We start from the raw sequence: 21,376 nt of genomic DNA, 5'->3' as shown, positions 1-21,376 counted from the left end.
CTAAGCAGGGACGACTCGAAGAAGGGGCTGCTCCACAGATGGTTCCAGGTCACCCAGGAGGGCGTCTGTAGCCGCTAAGCATCTTTATCAGGGACAAGGCTGAAGACACTGCTAACATACGTAGGAGATGTTCAGAAACTGGGAGTGACAAACACACTGAATGACAGAGTCAAAATTTTTTGGGAAAAGATTCAATTAGATGGAGTGTTCATTGAACTAATGAAATTCCAGTGATAGCAGGGTATGAGCTGGGGAGGCATGGCTAAAAAGTTTATGTGAAAAAGATATGACAAGTGTTTTGGTTTTCTTTTTTTTCTTTTTGCCCAAGTGGAAGGAAAAAGAAAGGGAGAGAAAATAAATGGTTGTTGATGGTGTTAATTTAAAAATAAGAAGAGGTTTGAAGTAAGACTCAAAAAGGAGCAGCTGAGTGGCAGAGTAGAGGGAGAGCCAGGACAGACTCCTCTTCCGGAGTTCAAATCTGGTCTCAGACACTCCCTCACTTTGTGACCCTTGCCTCAATCTCCTCATCTATAAATTAAACTGGAGAAGGAAATGGCAAACCACTCCAGTATCTCTGCCAAGAAAAGCCCAAATGACGCCACAAACAACTGAAAAACGACTGAGCAATAACAATGAAGGCTCATGAGGAAATCTAAAGTTGGGAGGGTTTTCGTGTACCCAAAGACAGGACTATGGGACATGATGCCCAAGAAAGTGAACCCCTCAAAAAAAAGTGAAAAATTAAATTAAAAAAAAAAGAAAGCGAACCCTATTTGGGGCTGTGATAGGGGAGGTGTCTAGTTCTCAGGGGTAAGGAGGAGAATCCTCACGTTCTTTGCTTTGGTCACAACATACTGGGAGTGTTGTGTTCAGTTTGGGTATCACAGTTTAGGAGGAATATTGGGGACTTGGACAGCTTCCAGGTCCTATCACAAGAGGATCATCAAAATATGATAAACTTGCAGAAGGGATTTCCATGAGGGCATATGGAAACTGTCTTTTGAATGTGGCTCTGGAGGGTAGGAAGATGTGCAAAGTGAGGAATTACAAAGTGGCCAATATGGGCTTCTCACTCTTAGATAATGGGATGCCCTCTCCTGCCCTCTCACTCTTAGATAATGGGATGCCCTCTCCTGCCCTCTCACTCTTACATAATGGGATGCCCTCTCCTGCCCTCTCCCTCTTAGATAATGGGATGCCCTCTTCTCAATCCAAAACCCTGTGCTGGTTGGCCAGAAGTGATTCTCTAAGAGTACAGGCATGCAAGGATCCTGGATTACAGACACAGGCTGAGAGTAAGGCTCTCCTGGCAAGGCCCCAGGGCCACAGTTCTTGGCTTCAGTTTCCTGATTCCTTATTCCAATGGGAAATCTCAAAGTTATTCAAATGTATTCAAATTCAGAGGTCAAATAGATAATTCCCTCCCCTAGGTCCACTCCGGCCTTGTCCCGGCAAGCTTCTCATTTCCCTGATTGGAGGACCTGGACTGAGTCTTACCTGTCTCAACGTTGTCTGAATGCACAGAGGTCTGGTCACCGGGCATTCCTGGTTCCTGGGTAAAGATTTCAACAGGTTCAGAGACTTACGTTGTGACAAACATTTCTAGCAGCTCGAAAATATTAAAACTAAATTGGAGAATATGGCTGCGACATCAGATGATTGCAGGCAGGACTGCTACCTTCAGATGGTCTGACTGTATGAAGCTAGAGGCTGTCCCCAGGATGAGGTCATGGTACCTCATCTGAAAGCTAAGAAGGTAGCTACAGCTCCTTCTGGTGCTGTATAAGAAGTCAATGTGATGTGTTAAGTATCTGGCTGGCAAAAAGGTAAGAATAACATTAGCTTAGAAGCTTTGGGTTCTTACCAGTTCTATTACTTGCTTTTAAAAGGAACGTCCCAACGTTGGAGGCAGCTTAACCAATGAAAGCATAGAGCACTGTGTGAGGTTTTGGTTGTACTAGACAATATTGGGAAATATTATTAATAAAAAACCAATATTAAATTAAATTAAATTAATTTAATTAAATTTTTAAAAAAAGAAGTCAATGTGAATTTGCAGACTTGTGACGGAATCTTTAAAGTTGCCTCTCTGGGAAATGAAAACTTTGGACCGTCTTCTTCACACGAGCCCCCAGCCTCGACAGAGGCTGCTTGCGGGAGGGGAAGCAGCAGCCTGAGCTTGAAGTCTGGCTCTTTCTACCTATGTGACCTTGGGGTAACTGGCTTCAACTCTCTGGGCCTCAGTTTCCCCACCTGACTCAATATCGCTGAAGCCCCTCTGATCTCCAACTGACGAGTTAAAAGCATTTTCAGCCTCTCCCAGATATCACTGCCACCGAGCGCTCCCTTCCCAAGTCTGCTCTACCTTGCCCCGTCAGCCCCTCACCCACCTGCTTCCACTCAAAGAAACACTGCCCTGAAAACCCAAGATTAAGGAAACCGAGAGAAAATCAAGGAAAGTCTCCCATCTTTAGCCTGATGCTTTAGCCTATTGGTATGACTTCTTGGATATTTAGACCACATATTCCAAATCCTGAATGACTTGGTCAGGTATCACTCTCTTCCTCCAAAGACCCCAGCCTTCCCTCACTCCTCCCACGTCTTCGAGGACACAGATGCCACCGCAGCTCTCCTTCACCACCTCCTGCCCTCAGCTCACGCAGCACTGCCTCCTGCAGCAGGATGCTCTGAGCTTGTGACCTCTACTGGGACCCCGTCGTCATTCTGTCTTTAATCGTATCATTTAGATGCGCCGCCAGCCTACTGGGATGCCGGCTCTTTGAGGGAAAGAATAGCTTCTTTGCCATTGTACTTTGGGATGCAGAAAATACTTTTAAAATACTGCTGTTTGCCAGTCCTGTTTGTACTGGTAAAAAATTGGAAATGGCTTAACTGTTCTGCTCATCTCACTCAGCATCAGTTCATGCAAATCCCTCCAGGCTTCCCTGAATTCCCATCCCTCCTGGTTTCTAATAGCACAATAGTGTTCCATCACATACATACAAAAGGAGAAATGATCATTTAAGACTAGGAAGAACCAAAGGCAGCTTACACTGTAGCGCTGTAGCATTTTATGTAATTGTTCATGGCATTATTATTTTGGTCTTTAGTTTCAAATATACAAGAATGTTCCATATGGACATCAAGTATTCTTATAATAGTCTCTTCACGCACACATCTATCTTATAGATTTTTAAAAGCTAAAACAGCCACAAATATAAACCTAAGGCAAAGACTTTTCAATAATCAATAAGTGCTTATTCCACAGCAATGAAGAAAAGCCACCAGTCCTTCTTCCTGAGTTCAGGAACCTAATGGTGCCAACAGAGAGTGGGCTGGACACACCTCTGGCCCAGTGACCCAGTGCCAAGGCACAGGCTGCTCTGCTGGGATTGTAGGCTGAGCCACAACCCATTCTGGAAAAGCACGAGTCTAAAGACCTCTCTACCTGGAAACCCTAGATTTAGTGAAAATTAAATTCCTCTCATCAACTAACACTACTGGGGGGCTCTCAGACCTAGAGTCAGGGCATCTTAGTGTGTGTGTCCAAGCATATGTGCCCCCACACACAGACACACACACACATACGCACACACAGACATAGCCACAAACACACTGATATAAATCTACACATACATAGACACAGATACAGAGACACATACACAGGCATAAACACATACACACACATAGACACATACACACAGACAGACACACAAAGAAAGACAGATAGACACACACACACACACACACCAACACAGACACACCAATATAAACATAAACACAAAGACATACACAGACACACAGAGAGACACATAGACACAGACACACACATACACACAAAAGACAGACATACCAACAGGCATGCACAGACACTACCAAGAGACATAGACACAGATAGACACAAAGATACACACACATACAGTCACAATAGACAGACAGACAGACAGACAGACAGACAGACAGACACACACACACACACACACACGACACAGACATACCAACAGGCACATAAACACAGGCACACCAAGAGACATAGACACATAGACAGACACACACACACACACACACACACACACACACACACACACACACACGACACAGACATACCAACAGGCACATAAACACAGGCACACCAAGAGACATAGACACATAGACAGACACACACACACACACACACACACACACAAGACAAAGACATACCAACAGACACACACAGACAGATAGGCAGACACAAAGACAGACAGTCACAAAGACAAACACACATAGGCACAGACACAGACATACCAAAAGACACACACAGAAATAGATAGGCAGATAGTCACACAGACACACACACACACACACACACAACACAGACATATCAAGAGACATAGACATAAACAGGCACACAAAGACATAGACACAGATAGGCAGACACATAGAAACACACAGTCACATAGACAGATGGACACACACATACACAAATGACATAGACATATCAACAAGGCTCACGTAAACAGGTACACCAAGAGACAGACACAGATAGACAAACACAGACAGATACACACACACACCAACAAGTACAAACACAGACACACACATAGACACAGATAGGCAGACACACACACACAAGACACAGACATACCAAAAGACAGACTTAAACAGACACACACATAATGCACAGACAGACATAAATACAGAGACACATAGACACACCAAGAGACATAGATACAGGTAGACACATAGATACACATACACACAAGAAACAGACATACCAACAGGCACAAACATAGACACAGACAGACATACACACAGATATGCAAACACATAGACAGACACATAATCACACAGACACACACAGACACACACAGACACACACACACACACACACACACACACACACACACACACACACACACAATATCCCCCGCCCAGCAGCTACCTACCCCCACAAAGCAAGGCTCCACATCTTACCGGGGGCAGAGAGTGCCGCCCGCACTCGATGGTTACCAGCTTGTGGCATTTCTTGTGGACGAGCAGCTTGCAGTTGATGCACTTGTAGCCCTGGCGCCCAAGGCCCCAGATTCGGTCAGTGCAGATAGCGCAGTGAGCTCGCTTAAAGGGGACAAGAGAATGGTATTTAGACAGATGTGGATGTTTCCTCGCGAGGGGTGGACTCCCCTCCTCAGCTGAGGCTCCTCCAGAATCAACATGACCATCCCATGATTAAAAAGCAACATCTTGGGGTGGCTAGGTGGCACAGTGGGGGTGGCTAGGTGGCGCAGTGGATAGAGCTGAATTCAAATCCAGCCTCAGACACTTAATAGCTGTGTGGCCCTGGGCAAGCCACTTAACCCCACTGCCTTACAAAAAAAGTCAGAAAGCAAACAAAATACAGGCACGCAGCCTTCAATGAGAGGGGAGTGGCCGCCACCGTGGGGGTTGGCCATGCCCCTTGGATGGTCAGGCCCTTCACACCTGGAGAGCAGGGTCAGCAGGAACAGCTGACTTGGTGGGAACATGCAAAGTCCTTGAAAAGAAAAAACCATGGCAAGCCCTAAAAACCCATGCACCCCCACCAGACAACTCAGAAGTCACTCAAGCCCAGTTGTCTCAGCTGACCACTGGTCCCCAGAAAGGAGCAGAGGGAGCAGGTGTGTTGCAGACCCTCCCTCTCCCCCAAACTTGGGTGGTCTGACAAGCCCATGGACCCTTCTCAGAATACGTAAGAAAAGTAATCAAATAAAATGTCAGATTACAAAAGACACCAAGCAAGCGAACACAGTGCCCCATGACGAGACCCAGAAGCCCAGGGATGTGTGGCATCTGTAACAGGACCCTTCCTGGACCTGTGAACTTCACCCAAGCCTTTTCAGGTCCAGGGGGAGTGACCAGAAAGAACCTAGCCTGCCACGGCTTCATCCACAGAAGGGCAAAGATCTAGTCTGAGTCACGGCGCAGGGGGTGAGCAGGGCTGGGCAGACGTGTGCTCACAGAACCCACACCCAGTCACCCAGAGTGGATTACCCTGTTGAACCGCTTGGCTTGGAAAGTGTGGCCGTTGGCACAGTAGAGCTTCCTCCAGCGGCGTGCACCGCGGCGGTAGATGGACTCTGAAAAGAGACAAGAGCAGAGACCTGAGAGGCGGCCGACGAGGCAAGCCTGAGGCCGACCACCAGGAACGAGCCTCAGCCTGGTGGGGGGGACGACACCACGAGAAGGAGCCCCTGCAGAAGCAATAGCCACCGGTCGTCACTTTTTCTGGACACACCGTGGCCAAGACTAGAGCTACAAAGGCCTCGTCTATGTGGGATATATCCTGTGTCTTCTCACAGAACTCCCGTCAACTCTAGGACAAGCGAGCCAGCCCCACGCTCCTGATGGGGGGATTCCACGCCAGCACCCGGTCCAGCAGCTCCCACAGTCCGGGCCCAGACCACCTGCCCGGCCCATCACAGGTCCGGCCCCTTCACGTCCTCCAGCCCCCCCCCCCCCCGACAGACAGACCCATCTGCCCGGGCTCTGGCTCTCCCTGTCCTCAGCCTCCAAGGACAAGTCTGTGCTCCTCTCCTTCCTCAGTTTCCCTCACACCATCTGCCATCTCCCCGAGGACCAGCTGTGTCTCTCTCTGTTTGGCATCTCTGGCACGTCGGATGAGATATTATAAATAGCAGCGTCCTCAAAGGTAGTTGAAAAGGTCTAATTATTTTGTTGTTTCAACTTCGAATCTACTATTAGTGAGCCCAGACGAGCTTGGACTTTGAATTAATGGAGCTTTAAGCTGATTCTGCTCCTTCACTCTCTCAGCCCAAGGCACGGGTCTGGAGGGTCTCCCACCCTGGTGAGATTACATGTCTCAGACCTGGCCCTTCTGTATCCTGAGGGGGATGCCCACAGTGAGGAAGGGGCCGTGAGGCAAGGCGCTCTCAGGCCCACCAGGGGTCGGAGCACACAGAGCAAAGTTTCAGAGGGAGAAGTGGGCTCTGCATTCTGTACGTTGTCTTTGTGTGGGGGCCCCAGATCCTCGGGCGGTCAGTGTGGTGAAGTCCACAGGCCCCTCAGTCAGGTTCAGTGAGGAAGGAGAAGGAATCCAGGAAACCAATTATTTTGAAAGAAAAAATGTAATTTCTTTTTTTCCCATTCACATTTCCAGGACCCAGCTTTCCATGTGCAGAAAGGATGAGAGAGGTCCAAAGCTTCTAACCTGCTAAAGGCCGTGCCTGGAAAGTGATCCCAGGCCTGCCCTGGCCCGGTCTGGAGTTAGAAGAAAAACAGACCAAGGGCACAGCCAGTGTCCCCCAGCAATCTCGGCAGTGTCTCTCTCCAGAGGCCCCGACCAACCATCTCAAGTCTCCCCTTCCCAACCCTTCAGTTCAGCCCAGCTTGGCACCGCCTCTCGAGTCTTTCCCCATGCCGTACTCGCTGGGTCTCCCTCGCCCTTCTGCCCCTAGCTTGTACTGACGCTGACCCGGGTGACACGTGCTAGCAGACGTCAGCCCTCCCCTTCTACGGAGGAGCTCCTTGACTTGCTGCCCCACCAGCCGCCTCTTCCTCTTTACAGTCTTGCAACCTTCCTACACAGGGGCTCCTACATGGGGACTCCTACGCAGAGGAAGGCTAGAAAAAGAGGCTGATGGGCGGGTGGAGATGTCTTAATTAGACTGACCACTCCCCCACAACAGATAAACCTTTACAGGGATGCAGGTGATAACAACACATTAACTCACTATCTTCTCCGGGACATGGCATTCCAGGTCTTTCTGGTACACATGGAAATACTGAAAGAAAGCAACAAAAAATAGCAAAAACTAAGATTAGGCCAGTATTTGTAAAAAACATGAAATTTAAACTGCCCTCCTCGTCACACCCTAAGAAGGCATCATCTGCTCCCTAGCTGAAGCCAGCTCCGGGCAGTGCCAACACAGCACCTCTCACACAAGCTGCTTTTCTAACACTAGTCGATGAGAGCCGTGAAGTTGCTGATGTACTCGGGGACACGACGACAGGACAGGTCACTAACCTACTCAGTAATTTCAGGGTCATCACATTCCTTGCCCTGGGCCTGTGATGCCATCTGTGACATTTCTAATTCTCACTCTCTTCACCAGACTGCCCTGCTCCCCCCTTCAATCCTATACCAAGGGATGAGTAGCTCATTACAAGGAAGAATTGAATGCAAATGGAAAAGTACTCTACAGATATAAAACCTTTTGAAAGAAGGACCCTGGGCACAGAGGTCCGACCCTGGCTAACATTGAAACATCACATTAGTATCAAAAATATAAACAAGCACAGGGTTTAAGTGAAAGCTAGAAAGGAGAATGGGGAGGTTTATGACCAAAGTGAAACATGGGCTAAATCCCCCCCAAAATAAAGGTGCCCAATCTGCCACTCAACTTTGGGAGGCAGCAGTCTATTCTCAACTATGTTAAGAAAACTGATGTTGGGTATCTGAAGAGAATGCAGCCTGGTTCAAACAGATCTCCCTAAGTCTAGCATGGCGTGTTTGCAAGAAAGAGCCTCACATCGCGGCCTCTGGAAGGGGAGAAAGGCACTCTGGGGAGCTGGGCCTTGGACCAGGAGGAAAGGAAGGCCTGAGGCAGAGGCCTAGGAGTGGATACTGCGTCATCGCAGCCACCCCCAGGGCACAAGCAGTGCCCTGTCTTGCGGCTTCGTTAACACTGCTCTATTATTAAATGATCTGCTGGTGGTGTTGACTGTTCATAGTCTAAACAAAATGTGAAATGACTGGGAGAGACAGGCCGTGGAATTCATGGGTTTCTGGCTAAACAAGGAAACATTTACAGGTGGTCTTTTAAATTGGGAAGATGGAGATCTCGAGAAGGTTTAAACAAGACTCAACAAGCACTCATTCATGAAAAACCTACTACGAGGCAGGCATGGGGCCAAATGCCAAGCAGGAGCCGAGATCAAGGAGCTCACCCTCCACAAGGAGACAATTCGTCCACATAAAGATGCAAGACCAACACACACACACACACACACACACACACACACACAACCTAGCAGGGGATGGGAAAGGGGGCAGCGAGTGATGGGAAAAGGCCTCACAGAGTAGAAAGCGTCCAAGGGAGCTGGGCAGGAAATGAGGATCCCAGGAGGCAGAAGGTCTGGGGTGGGGGAGGACAGGCTCACGGCACAAGAAGCAATACTTTTTTTTTAGGTTTTTTTTTGGCAAGGCAATGGGGCTAAGTGACTTGCCCAAGGCCACACAGCTAGGCAATTATTAAGTGTCTGAGGCTGGATTTGAACTCAGGTCCTCCTGACTCCAAGGCCAGTGCTCTATCCGCTGCACCACCTAGCCGCCCTGGGAGCAATACTCTCGTGTGTGTGGATGGATGGATGGTGGCGTGGCTGAATGGGAATGACATAAATAATAAAGTGGAAAAGTGGGCTAGAGCCAACTGCAATGGCCTTCGCCCCTCTAGCGTCTGTATCTGCCCCTGGAGCCGATGGCCAGCTGCTGCAGCCATCTCCGTGAAAATGGCCTGGAGAGCCGTGGGGAGGACAGACCAGAGACAAAGACCCTTGCATGGCGAGGTCATGAGAGCCTGGTGGTAAGAAAAGAAGAGGCAATGGGAGAGAAGGGTGGACACAGGCCCCAGAGCCGGGAACTGCTGGCTGGCTGGGCCAAGGGGCTGCAGGGCTGAGCCGAGGCTGCATCCGGTGCAATGACCAGAAGACAAAACAGGGACAGTCTGGAAAAGGAGAGGGCTTGACGAGAAGATGACAATGCTGCCTTCAGACCACCCAAGAGACACCAACTTCAACAGGTCTCGTGGGCAGTTTGTACTGTGGGCCTGGAGCTCCACAGAGAGAGGTCTGGACTTCACTGGCAGGGAGATGACCATTCAACAAGGGGGGAGGGGGAGTAACGAGGTCACCAAGAGAGAGCGCCACCTGAGAAGGTGAGAAGGCCACAGAGAGCCAGGGACAGAGAAGAAGCGGTCAGATGGAGGGGGCCCAGAAAGGGCTGGTCCGAGAGGCTGAGGAGGGAGGGGAATGCGAAAAGATGCAGAATCTGGGACCCAAGAGATGAGCGAGAGGAGAGGCCGCAGGCAGCCGGAGGAAGCCGCGACAGCGGAGGACTGGTTTCCCAGACTTTGGCTGTGGAAAGGAGAAGGGCTAGACAAAGAGGCTTTGGGGGATGGCAGGACCCTGAGAGAGCTTTAATGAGCTGAGGCCGGGGGCACCTCTGTAAGCAACAGAGGCAGAAGCAGCGGAGAGAGACCAAAGTTAGCCGGATGATGAGACCAGTGGAGTGGCCCCCAGCAAGAAGCTGGGATAACCTGGGAGGGGGGCAGCCAGAGACCCTCCCGCCTTTACCATGAATCAGGAGCTCCGAGTCCTTGTTGAGCTCATAGAGTCGGAAGGCCTCCTCTAGTTCCAGCTGAGAGGAAACAGTGCAGGGGTCTCCTAAAAGGGAAAACAAAGGAAAGCAAAGGTGAATGGGGAAAATCCACAATTTCCTTAACATCTAGAGATCTCAAAGAAAACTAGCATTTAATTTCTGACTTAAGGATGATTCTAGAGAAGCTTCATTAGAAGGTTTGTTTAAAACAAGCCAGACAATTAAAAAAAAATAAAGAGCCCCGTGGATTTCTATTTTTTTGCCATCTCATAGGATATTCGAATATAAGAGAACACGTATAGGAAGTACAAAACCCACTGACTGCGATTTCTCTAAAGCTTCAGAGGATACACAAATACAAGATTATATGTAAGAATTAAAAAAACAAATGATTTTTATTTCTCCAATATCTCATAGGATGTACAAACACAAGATATAAACTCTGTTGATTTTTATTTCTCCACAATATCACACAAGTTACACAAACCTAAGATTATAAATAACGATCATAAAATATTCTGAGTTTTTTTGCTCTTGTATGAGATTCACATTTATCACGGCAAGGAAACACCACCTCCAAGAAACATGACACCACAAGCATGTCTGCTTTTTTAATCTCTTCTTCATTCAATTTTGAGCAGGTGGAGGCCTTCTTCAGAGGGTCTCTGTTAAATGGTTTCTGATCATCACAGACCCTGCTTCATTTTGTTACGGGGGGGGGGGGGGGTCAAGGGAAATGACTTTCGGGTCTAGATCAATTGTGACCCTCCATCAAGAGCAAGGTTTCTTAATCTGGGGTGTCTGGCATTCCAGGACCCCCAGGCCCTATTCCTATCTCTACACTTCTTGTTTTTAACCTCTGAATTAAATATAAATTCCTGTTTGGCATTGACAGTCCCTCAAATCCCACCTCAGATGCTGGACTCAGGAAGGCTTTTAAATTTTTTTTTTTTTATTTAAGGCAATTGGGTGAAATCACACAGCCAGGTAATTATTAAGTGTGTAAGGCCGGATTTGAACTGAGGTCCTCCTGACTCCAGGGCCGGTGCCCTACCCACTGTGCCACCTAGCTGCCCCTTGGAAAGGCTCTTCTTCCAGACACTTCCTACTTATGTGACCTGGGCAGGTCAGTTAACCCAGATTGAGAGGAGGAGGAGGAGGAGGAGGAGGAGGAGAGGAGGAGGAGGAGGAGGAGGAGGAGGAGAGGAAGAGGACTCTCCTCCCCAATCCAGGAGCTCTGGTCACTCCTCCTTACACACACACACCCTTCCCTTCCCGTGCCCACTTTGGGTCTGCAATGCTCCCCCAGACTCCCCCCATCCCCATCACGTCCACCTCTTAGAAGACCTCTTAGCCCCCCCCCATCCTGACCCATCTCAAATGTCCAGGATCCACTTCTGCATGGGTATTTTATCTCAGGAGACCAGCTGGGGAGGGGGGTGCAGAGGTTTATTTATTTCTCTTTCTGGGTTTCCAAAGCCTAGCAGAAGGCTCTCCAGTTGGTCCACACGCATACCAGACACTGCCTTAACGATACAAAGACAGGTAAAAGCCAGCCGCCAGCCCCATGGGAGGGAGGGGAGACCCCAGACACAGCGGGGTTTGCGGAGGAAGACCCAGCAGCAGTCTAGACGAGAGGGCACCCACACAGCACCCTGGTCAGAGAAGAAAGATCCTGCATAGGCGGTCAATGGACTCTGGGCAAATTAGAGGGCAGGGACCCTAAGCCGGCGCAGGGGGTCATTCTCAACAAGAACAGGAGAGGGGGAAGAGAGGACGGTGTTGGGAAAAGATGCCACATCCTGCGTGGAACATGGGGAGTTTATAGGATGGTCGAGGTGACTGGAAACGCGAGACACCTGCGGTCAGGGCCGGCTAGTCAGAAAGTGGACAATAGGAGAACCCCAGGGTGCTGAGAGACCGAGGCCCAAAAGAGTGGGGGAGCCAGCCTGAAGCCGCAGTCAACTCTGGCTGTGGGGTGTGGAAGCCCAGGGACGAGGGCAACAAGGTCAGCGAACTGATGCATCTCCACAACAGGAGCCCAGACCAAGTGGCGGCTCAGCGACGGGGCGGTACGACCTCACAGACCTCTGGAAACCTCCCGGCCGAAGAGAGCAACTCCTCACCGACAGCCCGCAGGCCAGTGCCCCTGCCCCCCGGCCCTCGCCGCTGACTCCACTCCCAGCCCGGCCTATCGCACCAGCTAGCCTGGAAGCTCCTGGAGCCCAGCATCGAGTTTCATCTACATCCCCTCGGCCCAGGCTCGGGGCGTCCTGGGCACCAACTTGTCCGGTTGCAGGACTCAATACAGCTGAGCTGAATTATGGGGGGGGGGGGCCAAGCATTGAGGCAATGCAACTTTCTGCTTGATACCGTGAAGAGCCCGACCGCCTTGGCGTGGTAAGGAGCCTGGCTGTGTGGTCTCAGGTTAGAAGGGCCTCCAACACGGGGGTCGTGGACCCCTGACCCTGGGTCTCCTCTGAATGACCCTGAACAGCAGGGGGGCTGGAGGGCTGAGGGGGACAGGCTGGAGAAATGGGGAGGGTCCAGAACAACAAACAATAGGTGGGAAGTCCCGGGGAGGGCCCTGCCCTGAGCCGGGGAGTGCAGTGTGGAGGTCTTCTGGGAGACGGCCTCCCTGGACCCGCTCTCTGCCCAACCCAAAGGCACAGAGCCCCCCAAGTCAGAGCCGGCTTTTTTCCTACTCGGCGGCACAGACAGAGCCAGATTCCATTTCTGTCCTAAAATATTCATTCCATCTCAAGTTTAAAACTTCTTCCCACACAGTATACCAAAGTACACGCTATAGTTAGAAACTGAAAAACATGTTTGAAAGAGTGACAGAAAATCTAAAAGTTTCAGGACATGTTCCAACATTCTTCTGCTTAAGGGAAAAAAATCAGACTGAACAAATCAGAGCACTGTGTCTAGTGCAATACTCTTACTACTTGAGGGACGAAGAAGCAGAAACCAAAAAAGGATGAAATTCAACACATTTTGCTTGGAATTTAAAGAAATTCTGTTTAATGGAAAAAAAAGAAGGCCAGGAACTGCCATCTTCTAGGTCTGGGAGATCTCCGGGATCCAGGGCTACAGATCGAGGCATCGAGACTCCACAAAGCTTCCACTGAGGACCAGGGGCCCAAAGACCCGTTTCTCTTGGGTCACCAGGAAGTCAGCCCTGCTGGGGCCCCATGATGCCCCCCAACAAGGTGCCACTATCTCCTGGCCAGAACCATCTTCTGGGCATTGTATTCTCCCAACGCCTAATACCATGTTTCTTTAGGGAACAATTTGGAAAAATACCAGGGTACCAAAATATGAATTTTTGCTTCAGGGACAGCTTGGGATCATTGAAAGAGCTTCCTGCCACTCAGCTTTATCTCCCGTTTGACTCACAGAAAAGATAAACGGGGGCAGCTAGGTGGCCCAGTGGATAGAGCACCGGCCCCTGAGTCAGGGGGACACAAGTTCAAATACAGCCTTAGACATTTAAAAATTACCTAGCTATGTGACCTTGGGGAAGTCACATAACCCCAGTGCCTTAAATAAAAACTAAAAAATTAAAAAAGATATAGAAAAGATAAACACATGGATCAGTAGTCACTGATGTTCTCTTTTTATACAATTCTTGTTCTAAACATCAAATAAAATGGGCATTTCCATAGACTCAAGAGCAAAAGGATTGCAAGGAAACAAGCTCTCGAGTACCTGCAGCTGACTTTTTTTCACAGTTGTTCTCCTGTTTTGTTTTTTTTTAAAGTAATAAGCCAAACCACTTTTCCCTAATAGTTCAAAATCTCAGCCCCAGAGAGAAGCTCGGGGGGCTCCTTTGATGCCTGGGCCTCCCTGACCACAATCCCTGACTTTTTCACTCCATCTTCTCCTGAAGCCCCTGGGCCCTGAGGGTCCCGGTCCCCAGGCAGGGGTCACTCTCATTCATACATTCCGGCATTCATTTCCATTTTTTTTTTTAGGTTTTTGGAAGGCAGATGGGGTTAAGTGGCTTGCCCGAGGCCACACAGCTAGGTCATTATGAAGTGTCTGAGACTGGATTAGAACCCAGGTCCTCCTGACTCCAGGGCCGGCGCTTTATCCACCTAGCTGCCCCCCATTTCCATTTTCTGAAGGTTCCCCGGCCTCTCTGCAGCTTCCCCACAATGCTCGTGTTCCTCAGGTTTTACACAAGCATTTCAGACTCGTTTTCCCCTACCAATCAGCTATTTTCTAAGGGGAGACCTTCACAATATTGCATCTTCCTCCTCTGTAGAAATTTTAGAGTGAATTCTATGTTGAGCCTCTGGGGCCTCTGGGGAGGACCCCACCATGAGCTGCCTGAGGTTTGCGGGCTCCTCTGTCTTGGCTAAGGCCATAATTCTGTGCAGATGGCTTCCTGCAGACGCACTTTTTGTTTTTCAGTCTCCAAGCTTCTTTTGCCGGGTTAGGTTGAAGCTGCTGCCAGGGAAGGCCGTGTTTCCTTCTCATCTCTTCCGAGGCTGTGTGGCTCACTCCGGGGAGCTCTGACGTCACTCTCACCGACAATCCAGTCTGAGACCCGGCTCACCTCCATTTCCACAGACTCGTGGCCAAGCCCCTTCCTTCCTTCTTCCTTCTTTGAGAAAAGTATCCAGAAAAAGTAACTCCCAGGCTCCTGCACTGGCTTTGGCGCTGACTCTGGGGCCACGCGCCCGGGACGTGTTAGCCTTCCCTCCCTTGCATGTCCTCTAGGCTACAAAGGCTCCTGTGCCAGACAAGCGGGGTGCCGGCCAGAGCCAGGCACCATCAGGCGGGCTGCACCACGCAGGCCTCTGAGGTGGCTGGCAGTGTTAAGTGGCACCCAGATTCCTCTGGGCTACCACCTATGACTTGCGGAGCCTAGGGTCAACAATCAGTCTCACAAAGATTGAAGCTGGTCGCTGGTTATTCTTCCTCCTTGAGCTATGGATGGACCAGCATCCTCAGGAGCACATCCTCTTCCTCACTGTCACCTTCATCACCTCAGGATCCTCCTGGATCCTTCACTGCCCCAGTCCAATTGGACCAGGGCAGGGACCAATATGGTATGAGAAGTGGAATCGAGTCAGTCATTAATTTGCAGAAGATCCTCGGGAGAATCTTTCATTGGAATATCTCTCCTTTCCCTATGTGCAAACAAAGAAATACCTTTCTTTTCACCTGAAAAACAGACACAGCAATGACTGCCAGTGAATCCCCTTAGAGAAAAGGATCTTCAGAAGCCTGGGTTTTCAACACGGGGCATCATCGCTGGAGTAAGTTTTCTCCAGAAACCAACCAGAGTGTTTCAAAAGCAATGAAAAAAAAAAGCAAGGCTGCCCCAAACTGCAAGACCATCACCAGCAGGACAAAAGGGACCAGAGCGGGTCTGCCGGTAAAATGGAAACAATCAGAACCAGAAGGTCGAGCTGGACCCTTGCTGGGGGGCCCTGGCCAAGTCACCGATGAGTCGCAACCTCACTTTTCTTGTCCCTGCTCTTCGCACCAATGATCTCACAAGTGCATCACCCCCAGCCTATTTTCTCCCGGATAAGGTTTGGTCCAGAATGACCCCTTGGCACTGGGGGTTTCTGAGGGGTTGCTAGTCACACAGGTCTGACCGTGTAGAGAGGGAAAAAAGATCAGAAGGAAAAAGGAAACTGGTTCCGGAGCCAATACTAACGAAAGTAAATAAATTAAACCTTTCCAGAAGTATTAAAAAAAAAAAATCCAGGCCTTTCTCTGCCAGACACTCAGCACCCACTCTCCAGCCCTCGCCTGGGTGCCATCTGTGCATTTCCATCCAGTCACCGCAGTCTAGTGTCGGCTCCCAAGCACGTCGGCGTGTTGGTCCTTTGGAGTCGCCAGGATAAGGTCGGAGTCCCCCGTGCCGGCGTGCCTGCACCTGTCTCCATACGTGGCGGGGGGAGCCTGTCTCTCTTTGGTAGGAGGATGAAGGGCATCATCACAGGAACTATTACCAAAATGCTGCCTCCTGGATTCTGAACACAGGACCCTCGAGCCTCATCGTTGTGGGTATGGCGCAGGATGGCTTTTGTCGAGGGTGTGAGAATGCTAACCAACGATGCCCGGCCGCATGGAGTGTTTCATTTCTCTCACAACAGCCCTGGGAGGTGGGTGCTGTGGTTGCCTCATGGTACAGGTGAGGTCAGTGAGGCAGACACGGGGGATCACGCATCCAGCGGTGGACTGATCCCCTATATTCTTAACCCAGGATACCTCGGACTTGACTGAAGGGACATGGCGGGGGGGGGGGGGGGCAGCTCCAGCTCATCCATCAGAAACCCCCCATCTCACAAGGTGTCCTCAGACCGCAACATCAGTAAGGGCCAGACCCCTTCACCCTAGGTTGACTGAAGAAAGCCGTGAGCCCCTTAGCAGAGCATTTCTGGAAACTTCTCCACCTCAGCCTCACGAATGAAAATACAGATTTACAGGCTCTGCGAGGACAGGCGTGCTGTCTGCAGCCCAGGCTCCCAGAGCCAACTCCTGGTCTCTGGGGGGACAGGGAAGGAATAAAAGTGCTCAACTAACAGCATTTTCCTTCACTGCAGGAGACCCGAGCCCCAAGGCCACCCTGGGCAGAAGGGAGGGGGCAAGCTTGCAAACTTCAGCGCAGTCGTCAGGAGGGGAGGCATTAAGGCTGAGTTCGGATGCCGGAGGCTGAAGAAGAGCTGCAGATAGGACAGGAATGCCCAAGAGGAGAGGAGAGGGCCAGGACAGGAATGCCCAAGAGGAGAGGAGAGGGCCTGCCCAGCATGCCCTCGGGGCCGGTCACGTGCTTCGGGCTGCCAAGACTGCCCTCTACTAAGACGGAGGCTGGCTCGATGTGGACGGGCAAACACCGCAGACTGCACATTGTGAATGCCACGCACTCAGACCCAGGGGAGCGAGCACACCCTCGGCCAGGATGCACATCACACCTGAGTTGGAGAGAAACAATCGCCCGCTGATGCCAGTGGAGCCGAGGAGGCGGGCAGGGACGAGGGGCTGGCCTCGTCTACCAGCTTCCCTGCTGACGCACTGGCCTCGTAATTTTAGGTTTGTGTCCCCCATCAGAAGAGGGAGAGGGCAGCTTTGGCTTCTCTCAACAAAGACCGGGGGACCAATGTGTAGCTCACGTTCTTAATTGTGGGCTTTCTCCCCCATCCCAAGGGCTGGTTCCCAATGTCTGGGTCCATCGAATGGCTCGGCATCAAAGACCAGACAGTCCCTGGGCTACGATCGTCTACGTTGGTGAGATGGTTCCACTACGCCAGTGGTGAGCCGCCTCCCCATGAGGCGCTGAGCCGAGAGCAGCAGATGCTCTAAGTAAGGGCTCCGGGTCCTCCGATGCACCTCCTCCACGGCTGCCGTGCTCTCCAACCAATGCAAGCGTCAAGTGTTGGACCTGACTCTCCTCGCCGGTTATAAGGGAGTCTGGGGGAGGCGGGAGGACTAAGGGGGCCACAGAGCACAGAAAGCCCACGACTGAAGCCAAGCTCAAGAAGAGCCAGATGGCAGCTAACAACCACCGTCCTTCCACAGGGCGACTTCCCAACCTCTCACACAGGCCTCTCGTCCCGCTCTTTTTGGCAGAAGATGTTCTGATGTTAGCCTCAGGGACCCTGGCAAATGGATGGCCCGGGTGCAGGCCGGGGTGAGGCCACACGGCTCCTCCCTTCCCTTGCCACAATTATAGGAGGGGGGCAGATGGCACATGAGCCAAACCAAAAGTAACTGGGGAAAGACTTGCTATAGTCCCTTGATGAGGGGGAAAGCAACAAAGCTGCTCATATTTAAGGAATGACCCTTCCCCAAAGTGACATCTTCTATATCTAGATTCTCTAAAACCACACTCCCATAAGGCGACAGTCTGTGAGGCAAGGAGGCACCAAAGAGTGGGAGATGGGTTCTAATCCTGAAGCTAAGCTCATCTGGGTCCTGGGATATCAAGCTCATCCCTCCCTGAAATCCTCATCTGTAAAGTGGTTGTGAGGATTAAAGAAGAAAGCGGCGGAGACCCTGCCAACATGAAGCCCCCAGACACGCAGCCTGAGCAGCTGGCATTCCTGTCATCTTCCAAATGAAATCTGCTCAGGGCGTTCAAAAACGAGACCCTCCCCACCAGCAGCTCCCAGAAGAGCCCCACCGACAAGCCTTTATTCCTCCCCCATGCCATGACGTGTGTGTCATTGTTCAAGAACCACCGCCGTCATCATCCTCAAAGACAGAAATGGCAGCATCTGTCCCCTGAGATCCAGTGACTAAGAGGGGGGCTGTGGAGACGGGGATGGACCGGCTCTGACCCATCCTGTCTGTGAGACCCTGGAGGGGCTGGTGCCCCAGACCTTCTCTCTGGACCACCACCCCCCCCCCGCCCGCAGAGAAGACATCACCTCCTCGCCGAGAGCGACCTACACCAACGAGATCACCGACCCAGAAGCATACATAAAGGTAACTGGGAGAGGCAGGGGCTGGAGCAAGGCCTCCAGCTGGATGGAGAATGGGGCTCCAGGGAGGGTAGGCAAGGGCAAAAGAGCTGCCTGAAGCACCCCCCGACCCCACCCCCGACACACACAGGGGCCCAAGACAGGGTCTGTCCCTTATCTGAGAGGGGACCCAGGAGACCAAGAAGACCCAAGGTCAAATCCAGCCTCAGATGCGTCTTAGCTGTGTGACCCTGGGCAAGTCACTTCACCCCACATGCCTCAGCTTCATCTGTAAAATGATGGGTCACTGCACCTGTCCACCACAATTGTGAGGATCAAGGAAGCCAGAATTGGTCAAATGCTTCCCAGGTGGAGCTGATCAATGCAGAGATCAATGCAGCTGTGCCCTGATCGCTGCTATTTTCAATATTAACAGAAGGGGAAGAGACTGAAGTGGGCAGGGGGCTGGAACAATGCACACAAGAAGGGCGAGGACGTGGGACACTGGAGAGCCAGCCAGGGAGACTCGGCCTGGTCTGAACCGTCAGAAGGGGGTGTGTGCGAGCGCATGCACACACAGATTCACACACACGTAGATATATGCAGATACACATATAAATACATCCATGGACACAGATATAGACAGACGCTGTCTCTATTGCTCTGGGGTCCTCTCTGGGGAGCACACACAGATTCACATGCACACAGATATTTCAGAACTCCCCGCTGATGCAGCAAGGTGCCAGATCCCAAACCTGCAGAAGGGTCTCCCATCCTGGGCAGTGGCTCCTGGCAGACCCAAGAGGTGAGGTGAAGGTTCACCTCCAAGGACTTATCCCAGTCGTATGACATCACGGTGCTCATATAACCACAAGTCAGAATTAAGGGTTGCATAGTCTAGAAGACTTTTTTTTTGGAACAAGAACTATCTTTTCATGAAAATGCTTACTTAAGGTGGGAGAAAAAACCTAGCAATTTTTATTCTAAACTGCTTGCTTAGATTAAGTAAACCAGTTTTTCCTGCACATCAAAACAAATCTGCAGAATGAGTTTCCCAAAAAAACCAACCAGATAAACGTTCTTAAATCTGTTATAAAAGATTACGTAGAGTTAAGCTCTCTGTATACGCTCCCACGAAGCCTCACAATTAGATGCTGGCCTTTTTCCTAATGACAGTTTCTCAGATTTACCTGGAAAATTGGCTGCAGCCCCCCCCCCCATCTCACTAGGAAGTGGTCTCCAGGCACCAGGTCCCCTCAGACCACCCCGAGAAACAGCCCAGGGAGGAAGAAGGGCCGGGGCCGGGCTGGTTTCCACTTCCAGATTTAGAATGGGAAGAAACCCAGGCGGCTTCCTCCTGGAGGCGAGAGCAGGGGGATGAGGAGACTCAAGTGCCGGCCGACCAGTTCAATCCTCTTCAGAGGACCAGTTTGTGTCCAGGCAGGGAGACCTCTGGGACCTAGAAAGGCCCACCCCATCATCCGCTCCCTCCTCCCGTGACCGAGAGATCAAAGAGGCCAAAGACGAGAGAGGTGGGAGCCTTCAGTCCGGGGCATTTGGATGCGGCGGGACAAAGGCCTGGACTGGTTTTCCAGGCCTTTCAGCTACACTCAAAGACCACTCCCAGTCCAGACACCAGCCCCCTCCCACACACACTGGAATGTTTCAAAACTGAAAGGCATGAAATTTTAAAATGCATTTTTAGGAAGAACAGAAATTGGTCATTTTATCCTACAATAATCCTCCAAGAACAGCTGAGGGTTTTCCTGAAAACAAGGATCCAGGGACCTGAGAGGGGCTGGGGTCCCGGCAGACATGCGCCTGCCCCACAGGTGAGGAAGTTTACCTCCTTCAGGAGGGAGGTTTCCCGCTAGGGTAAGCTCCAGACAAGAATAGACTGGAGCCTGGCAGAGCCCGGGTTGGCAGCAGGTGCCCCTGGACTTGGCATCCCCCTGGTCAGCTGGATGCAGGCTGCCTGCTTTGGCCAAAATTAGAGGGGCCCGAAGCACAGGGCTTAAAAAGGCTTGTTTCCTGGGGAGGGGGCTCTCTTCCCCCACAAAAATGATGGAAATGGAGAGAAGGGAATTCCTTCAACTGGAACTCTGTCTTAGGGTTATTAAAATGTTTCAGAATGTTCCAGAGAGATCCAAAAAGGTAGTGTGTCGAGAGCTGGTGTTAATGCTGGAAAGGGAGGGGGGTGACTTGGGAACTCAGGACCTTCCATCCAGACAGCTGCCGCCCTCCCCGAGAGCCTCCGCCTGTGTAGGATCCTCCCTCTGTCCACCTCAGCTTCTCCTCCAAATAGCCCAGCACCCTACAGGTAGCTCCTGGGGTACCCAGAGTCTTCTATCACTTGAATCATCTCAGTTATCTCTGACTCTCTCTCTGGTCCCCCACGTGGCTGGCATGCAGATGAAGAGTCTTTAAAATGACCTCTCAATCTATTTAGATAATGAAGGAGTTTCTGGGTTTTTTTGGGGTTTGGGGTTTCTGCAAGGCAGTGGGGGCTAAGTGGCTTGCCCAAGGCCACGCAGCTAGGTCATTATTAAGTGTCTGAGGTGGGATTTGAACTCAGGTCCTTCTGACTCCAGGGCCGGTG

The 21,376-nt window shown here is 50.9% G+C and overlaps 1 protein-coding gene across 1 annotated transcript in view; it reads right to left on the bottom strand.

The window, feature by feature from the left end:
* Nucleotides 1-21,376, bottom strand: part of PRKCI (protein kinase C iota) — a 54,462-nt gene that overhangs the window by 16,850 nt on the left and 16,236 nt on the right. The window contains exons 3-7 of the mRNA XM_074190911.1: nt 10,327-10,416; nt 7,707-7,757; nt 6,007-6,092; nt 4,954-5,094; nt 1,498-1,552 (exon numbers count right to left, since the gene is read on the bottom strand). Coding sequence (XP_074047012.1) covers nt 1,498-1,552; nt 4,954-5,094; nt 6,007-6,092; nt 7,707-7,757; nt 10,327-10,416 — 423 coding nt within the window. The remainder of the gene's footprint in view (nt 1-1,497; nt 1,553-4,953; nt 5,095-6,006; nt 6,093-7,706; nt 7,758-10,326; nt 10,417-21,376) is intronic.

This window comes from Macrotis lagotis, chromosome 6 (genome assembly GCF_037893015.1).
Source record: "Macrotis lagotis isolate mMagLag1 chromosome 6, bilby.v1.9.chrom.fasta, whole genome shotgun sequence".
NCBI lineage: Eukaryota > Metazoa > Chordata > Mammalia > Peramelemorphia > Peramelidae > Macrotis > Macrotis lagotis.
The sequence above is the reverse complement of the archived record's forward strand: the minus strand, read 5'-3'. Positions and strand labels throughout refer to the sequence as shown.